At 34.4% G+C, this 8389-nt stretch overlaps 1 protein-coding gene across 10 annotated transcripts in view; it reads left to right on the top strand.

The window, feature by feature from the left end:
• LOC142343200 (glycine receptor subunit alpha-2-like) overlaps nt 1–6779 on the top strand; it is a 206738-nt gene extending 199959 nt beyond the window's left edge. For 9 of the 10 annotated variants that reach the window (XM_075394938.1, XM_075394936.1, XM_075394939.1 and 6 more), the window contains exons 10-11: nt 697–744; nt 6064–6779. In XM_075394938.1, the coding sequence (XP_075251053.1) occupies nt 697–744; nt 6064–6693 (678 nt within the window). In that variant the 3' untranslated portion in view covers nt 6694–6779. The remainder of the gene's footprint in view (nt 1–696; nt 745–6063) is intronic. The other variant, XM_075394934.1, reaches the window with a different exon arrangement.
• Nucleotides 6780–8389: the final 1610 nt, after the last annotated feature.

Raw genomic sequence — 8389 nt, 5'->3', positions numbered from 1 at the left:
AGCGCACAATAGTCTGATCAGGAGTAACTTTTGAGCGCACAATAGTCTGATCAGAAGTGATTTAGAGCGCACAATCGTCTGGACAATGGTCTGGGTTTGGACTGGGCCATAGTCGCACAATCGTCTGGACAATGGTTTGATTATGGTCAGATCAGAGGTCCTTTCCGTCTGGAAAGGTCTGATCAGAGACAGTTTCGAGCGCACTTAGAGTGCACATGGTGTTTCGAGCGCACTTTAGTCTGATCAGAGGATACTTTGGTCTGGGAGGGTCTGATCAGAGGTAATTATTGTCTGGCACGGTCTGATCAGGGGTAACTTCCGGATGGCACCTCAACCTGGGGTGTAACTTATTTTTTTTTAGTTTCTGAAAGGTCGAAAAAGTTTCTCAAAAATAGGCTTTTTGTGGCGATTATTTGTTTATGACTCCCTTTTAACTTAGTAAAAAAGGGCAAAATGCCCAAATGATGCGAGCATGTCTTATGCCAGATAAAAGAACAGGAAATATATTGTTGCTGATCAGATTATATCGGTTCATAAAAAGCATCTGTCACAATAACATTTATCAATTAATAAATTAAGAAACATCAAGATATTTTGATTTATCAGAGGAAACTGACCATAGTGGTGAAATTTGTGTTGACGCAGAGAGGCCTTTCAAATTTTTCAATCAATTTTTTATCCTTTGACTTTCTCCAGGAATTGCAGACGGTACCAACCACAGCTACAGTTTCTTCAAACAATCAGGTGGGAGAGGTAGAATGTCAGCTTAGCTTGCGAAGCGGTTTCCTTTCATAGAGAAACATTAGCGTATACAATGATCTATCTCAACCAGCGGCATCTAGATTCTATGTCAAATTTCTCGCTTCCTCTTTATTTAGCTGAATTTATCTCGTTAATGGTCAGAATTTACCTCGGTAATGATCAGACATTACGCAGACTTTGACTAGGAAGCTCGTTCATGTAGGCAGACTTTAATATGGCGCTCGTCCATGTAATCAAAAACACACTTTACCCCCCCCCCCCCCCCCCCCCCCCCCCCCCCTGGAAAGTATTGACTTCAGTAGCAAGAGATGCCCCATATTTATCAATTACTGTCCCAACCTCATGCAATGAAAGATTGGATTTTTTTCCGTTTGTGCCCCCCCCCCTTTGTACGTTATGCATCATCCAGTTGCAGAGCACGTGTCAATAAATTGCAGATCATATAAAATATGGCACATGCGTCTGGGGGGTGCAAATAAAAAGCAAGTGGTGGGGGTGGGCACAAACGGAAGAGATCCAAAAGATTAACGGAACTCTTTGCTAGCATGACTTTTTTTCCGTTATTTTTGATTCCCTAAATATCCACATTAGATAGAGATGAGTGGAATCATTTGAAAGCCCATGGACATTGGAATATTTACACAAATGGTTTTCGTCATTTGTCCCTGCCGAGATATGAAGATTCAAAAAATGAATATGAAGTTTCTAGAATTTGAGGGTAAAGTTAACAAGGCGGCTCGGTAATGTGCAATGGCAAATAAGGTTCCGACCCCGCCCATCCACAATTTTGGCATAATTGTCTACCAAATGAGGAACAGATAGAAAAACCCAAAAATTATTTTTTGCGAATCCCAAAAAAGTCGTTTTCAAAAAATTCTGTATGAACGATAAGATAACCTCCAAAACAAATAACTCAGTGGAGTAAAAATTGATGCTTTAGATTGCTGTAATATGTCAATATTAAGAAAGCGAGTCAAAACGAACAGCAAAATCAAACAACAACAACAAACATTAATTACATCAAAAAATTTATGTCCCTCTTAAAAACTAAATTTAATAACAAAGTCAACATACCGTCAGATAAACCTGAAACTAAACAAAAATAACTTATAAATCACCAGAAAACATATGCGACCAGTCCGTAAAAAGGTTTGGTAACAATTATACAAAAAAGAACAAAAACAGAAAAGTAAAAAAAAAATTAACTTATTTTTTTGAAACAATTAACTTCAAAGTAATAAATACCATTAGGAATAAATTAATATTACCACAAATTTGCGATTACCACTGCTTCTGTAGAAGGGCATTAGGACCTGACCTTATTCATTTTTTAGAGCGGCTAAAAAGAACAACAAAGAACAAACAAAATTTCAATTGAAACTTGCCAGAAAACGCTGTCAAAACCGTCAAGCCAAATTTTGGCACTCAAAATATATTTGATTGCGCCTTCTTCAAACAGCTATAATGTAGTACGTGGCCATTCATTAGTAAGACTAGGTAACAAGTAGACAAAAAAGCGAAATGCTAAAGTATGTAATACTTTTAATTTTTTTTTCGAAACAAAATTACATTCAATGTCATGAAAGGCATTAATTACAAAAAGAGCTATTTAAATATCGTCGTTTTTTCATGTAAAGAAACCCTCGAGACCTGTAATTATCCAGAATATTTCTTGCATCTACAAAAAGAACGTCAAATTTGACAAAAATCAAATTAATTTAATTTTTTTTGTGAAAAAGCGGCGTCGAAGCCAGTAAGGTCATAACAAAATCTTTTAAAAAAAAGATTTTGGGACACCAATCCGTTTTATTCCCTTGACACCCATAATGTCATATTTGACCTGTAATCAACTAACGAGATTAGGTAACAAAAAGAAACATAAAAAGAACAAAATTGCGAAGTTAAAAAAGTTTTTTTTTAACTTTGGAAAACGATGGGTTTGAAAGTCATAAAAGCCATCAGCTATCTGCTAATATCAGAATATCGGTTTTTCTATTCTTTCATGAAAAGCCAATGAAAGCTATCACTGTACAGGAAATTTCATACGACCGAAACGACAAAGTATAAATGACAGTTAAGACAAAATTAAAAAATTCAATTGATTTCTTCAAGAAAGAGGCGTCGAGGCCATTAAAACGATGATTTATATCTTTCAGGATTTTAATATGTTCAATTGTGCTTTAATTTGAATGCTAATAAGGTGACATGAGAACTGTCAATAATGTGATAATGTGACAAAATTAGAAAACGTGAAAAACTGGCAATTATCAAAACAAACAAAAATCTAAAATCTTGTAGTATCAAAGCCAGAAAACAATAATTTCAGGCTTAAAACTGCAACCGAGAATAAATGTTAACTCAGTAGAACGAAGAAGCAGTCTTTTTTTGCTGACACTAAGCTGAAAGTTGAACAAATTAAGAAAAAAATAGAGGAAAAGTTAATTAAGCCATTACTTATTGAAAAGTCAATTATTTTTGAAAAAGAAACGACCATAAACTTTCAATTAAAAAACTAAATGCATTAGCCTGGAGCTGTTTAGCAAGCGAATTGGTTGGACCTATCACTCCTGAGCTTTGATTTGATATGTTCTGTTCTATATTATTAAAAAAAAGTCTTTTTTTTTAAAAAAAAGACCGACTGATTACAACCCGATTTTTTTGGATTGTAACAGTCCGAGAATGGCCCAAAACTACCACTGTTAATACTTATTGTCCGTTAAGAACAATGGATTTTTCGAATGTTGTAGATATAGATAATTTCTGAGTTGAAACTCAAAATAAATTTTGCTTTTTTGATAATCAACGAGTAAAGTTAGCAAAAAACGGCAAAGTTTTAACTACAAGGCACTCTCTGCGGACTCTGAAGTAGAAATAGCCCCCCTCTGAGTCTACAAAGATTGTATGAGTGTTGTTTGGGGGTGTACTGTAGGCAAATTTAATCAAAGTGGACTAAAGTAGCTTATTTCGTGCTGTTGTTGATGAAAAAGGCTAAATTTTGAAATGTTTATCCAGATTTTTTGACCAAAAAATTAAATCAAAACAATCAAAAATGCTTGTTCGTCTTCAAAAATAAAATCAACGACACTATTCTTAAAAATTATAACAAATTTTAGCAAAATTGACGAAAATTTAGGCAAAAATTCCGGAAAATGTGAATAAAAACAACGTGAATTTACTCTTCTTTTCTCAGAAGTTTAAGCCTCGATAACTCCCTGTAGAAAACGAAAATTAAAAAAATCTTTTTAATTCCATATTCTACGCTGGACGAGCTTTCTAATGATACCAGTCTCAACTCTCTACGATGAATATATCGAGCGGCGAAAATTCACGGAACAAAAAAAAACCCAGTTGAGTATATAGTTCCTCCCCCCTCAAGAGGGTCGGAACAATTAAGTTTGATCACAATTTTTCATTTCGATCCATTATGATAATTTTGGAATTCAGACGTATTATTACTCTCCTCTTGATTGTTGTTTGCGCTCTGTTTTGTTACAAGATGTCGGGAGTCAAATTGTTCATATTTTGAACACTTTTCAAATAGTTTTTTTTCATTATTTATTTCCTCACTTTTTAATCATTTTGTCTCATAATCTAACGGTGAATCTAGCAGAAAGTTTGTGTTTCAATTATGGAAAACCATACTAATCCGTAGTTTCAAATTAAAGCAAATGAAGAAGACCTGAAAAAAGAGTAGAAAGTGTCAGTGTCGGAGTTTTGCATGAGTTATTAAATGGCGCTTAGTTTACGTTTTTGAAAGTTCGGTTTAGCGGATTTTGATTTGATGATTTCAACAGTGCTTACTGCCGGCATGCTTTCTTTCGAGTTTATCTCTTTTTCCGCTTTTGTAATTCTTCTGATTTATGTTTATATGAAAAGATAGTATGAATAAATGGCATTAATTCTAATTTGCAGGAAATTTACATTGACCACTTTTTGATTTTGATCACTGCGACGACAAATATTTTCAGAAAAAAAGGAGTTTCATAATTATTTGTTTGATTTTTTAAAGATTTTTTTTACATGAGAAGAATCTTAGTCTTGAACGTCTTGAACGCTTGAACGCTCTATACGTGAACAAAGTTTCAAGCAATTTCTTGTCAAACAAAGCTCTCGAAATTTTTCTCGAACAAAGTTTGAAGCAATTAATGTAAACGTGTTTACACAACCGTTTACAATTTTCGACTGACTTTTACGGCATTGACTGTTTCGTTTTGCGTGATCTAAACATCTCTGTCATTCGCAAGTGTCAGCAACTGAACTTGAGAGCCGACAGTTCAATGACAAAAGTCAACTTTGGAAGTGCTCCCAATTAGGTATAATATATATTTTTTACTTTAAGTTTTACTAGTTTTATATAACAAACTTTAATTTTGTAATTTGAAGCTTCAGCTACCCCCTTCTTTCCGGTTGAAGCAGGTTGCAATAGGTTCAAGCTCCCACTAATTGTTTGAGATTCAAAAAATTGTTGGTTCTATCTACAGCTTCTGTGTTCCTGAAGTAGACATTTCTACCTTATCAAGAAGATGCGGCATAGTTTTTTTTCTGCGTATAATGCAAAATACTCCCAGACCTAACCACAAGTCAATATTTGGCAAGCCTAATTGCAAATATTATTTTAGCTCTGGATTGAGCTAAAATAATGTCAATTTTACAATCAAAGGTCCTGCTCGGGTCTTGGCCTTGCAGGTTAAAGCTTAAACTTGAGCTGTCCAAGTTGTAGTCTTGACCACGACGAGTAACCTAAAGATGGGATACATTTCTACCATAATTTCAACTCTTTTTTCTAAAAATGAGTGAAAATAAATTTGCTCTCAAAAATCGCTCGTCAACTCAAACCAAAATACGGACAAAAATAAGAATTTGCGTTTTATCTTCAAATGGGTTTCACAAGTGGGTTTAAGTTACTCATCAAATTCAAGAAAAATAAATTTCAATGGTTTTTCTGAAAGAATTTTTTTTAAAAATGGGCTTCAAACTCTTTAAATTAGATTTAAAACAACATAGCACCAACAAAAGGACGCGCCAACAAAATGGCGTGTCGTAAATATCGCTGTTTGTTTTCAAATTATAACTGAACTACTCACGCTATTTATTTACCCCTCCATGAAAAATATATGCGATATTTTCTACATAGTAACCTGCTAAAGAGTATCACTTAAGGTGGTCTTAAGCGCCCTGAAGTTCGAAAGAGAAAAGAAGTAGATTCCAAATAATTTTTTCTTTATTTTTATGCCTAGTTAAAATTAATTATAAAAAATTGTTATAATCAATTTTAGTCTTTAACAGAATATGATTTCACAGGTGGGCATTCCTTGGAGACTCAATACCAAAATAACCTCAAATGGCGTCGTGACAACACCTGGTGAATACGGATTCGTCCAGGGTGCCTCAACTCCGATGCGACCAGGAGATCCTCGACTCCAGGGCCAAGGAGGAGGCGGAATTGGGGGCGGGAGTAACCCAGAATCGCAACCCTTTCTACCCCTGAACATAACCCAAAACCCCTCCGCTACAAACTTGAATCAATACGAGCACCATAATAATAGTAATTTCTTGCCAGCTAATAACCAAACTTCTAATGTCATTGCAAACTCACACAGCCACAGCAAGCATCCAGGTGTGAACCCTGCGGTCAGTCCTGTCGATGTCCAGCAAGGCTCCAAACCCGGATCTCCAAGCCGGGACCTGGAACCCTCGCCATCACCCCAGAATTTGGATGAAAACACACGGCTTACCAAAAAACAGCGTCGCAAAATGCGACGGAAACCAATAAATAAACCAATTGATGTTAGTAAAATTGACCTCTATTCGAGGATAATGTTCCCTTTGACTTATATAATGATTTGTATAATATATTGGATGGTTTATATTGGAGTTACAGGACTCACACAGAACAGTTACGAAGCACAGACTGACGAAAAATCTACTTGACCTCATCTCTCTATCTGATTAGAAAACATCATTTACATCATTTCAGTTTTGCATCGCTTGACATTCAACAACTTCAGTGACCTCTTAAGGACCTTTCCACTTTTTGGTTAAATTTTGATAAATATTTTAAAAAAAACAGAACTGTCATCGGAACATTCTATTGAACAAAATGATTTTTATTTCAATATGTAACTTAATTGCGCCGCAAAAAATTTGACATTGATGTCGTTATAAATAAGTTGAATCAAAAGCTGTATAACAAATAAGCCAAAGTTACTGCAAAATTCTGCTTCAAGAGCTAGTTTAAGAATCTTTTAATTTTAAATCTTTTAATTGCATATAGCTCATGATTAAAGGCTATACCCTAGTTCAAAACTAATGCCAAATTTGCAAACATATGCAAATTTTTGCTCAATAATGCCAAATTTGTAAAAATATGCAAATTATCTCTTCACAAGGTCAAATTTGCTAAACTTTGCAAATTAATGTTAAGTTTGCAAAAATTTGCAAACGATGGGCCGAGTTCGTTCCGGTCGAGCTCTGCTTAATTCATCAATGTGGGTTATTGTCCTAACCATTTTTCAGCGATTGCTTAATTTAATTGAAAAATGTTCAAAGTACACTTTGCAAACGACTTGTGTGGTAAAATCACCCTACAAGGCCAACTGCGAACTATAAGAGACACAAATATTCAGATCTGTTTGCAAATATTTGTTAAATTAATGCATTATTTTACAAAATTTGCAAATTTCTTTGTAAATAATTGAAAATTTGACATTAAGTTAAAACTAGGGTACATAACACACGTCGATTGATAGAAGTTCGCAGGAAAAATTTAAAGAATCATCGATACGTCAAAAAATTTGATAGATAGAAAGTTGCTGAATGCCAGAGGTGCTTTTTAATGACCAAGTTAACTACTATCAAAACTTTGACATCTAAACTATTCGTCAGAGTATAATAAGATTATAATGAGTGGTTTTAAAGGATAGTGGTTTACTCTGTTTCGATTTTTCTGTTTATCCTTTATGAAGAAATCTTATATAACTCGGAGTGCGACTTTACTCAGTTAAACTATAAAAAAGCAAGCGGATCTGTTTTTTTCATAAATTAAAACAAGGTTACTTTACCTAAATCGGCACAAAACTAACTTTTAATTTAAAAAATCAATTGTTTTGTGGCCCCTTGTTTTCAAATGGCTTTTTAACAAAAGTCCATGAAAGCAATGAATCTCTCATGTGAGTACCATAATATTATGAATCAATGGAGAAAAAGATTTTTAAGATATGCTCTTACTTAACGACGTGCAAATTTTTTAACCAAATTTTGTAGAGAAAAGTGCATAAGAAAAGAGGCAAAAATTATACTACCGAAATAGCCGAGTGAGATTCAGATCTGGAGAAACATAGAAAACAGATTCGCTTCAATCTAATATACTACTTATTGTCCCCCTCCCCACCAGCCTCAAATCCCCCCACTTTATCCCCTCGCCCTCTCCATCACAAGTGAGTGCATATACATTTGTAAACAGAGTATCGTACGCATCGGACCAGAGTGCATATATGTTTCGTTATACTTCAAAATAAAGAAAGAGTTCTTTACATTAATTGGCATTCATTATACTACTATTATACATTATGATTACAACTGAAACTGTTTAACTGTTATTGCGACATTTCTGTTCAATGTTAATTTC

Source organism: Convolutriloba macropyga, chromosome 7 (assembly GCF_964194025.1).
Source record: "Convolutriloba macropyga chromosome 7, txConMacr16.3, whole genome shotgun sequence".
In the NCBI taxonomy this organism is placed as follows: domain Eukaryota; kingdom Metazoa; phylum Xenacoelomorpha; order Acoela; family Convolutidae; genus Convolutriloba; species Convolutriloba macropyga.
The sequence above is the reverse complement of the archived record's forward strand: the minus strand, read 5'-3'. Positions and strand labels throughout refer to the sequence as shown.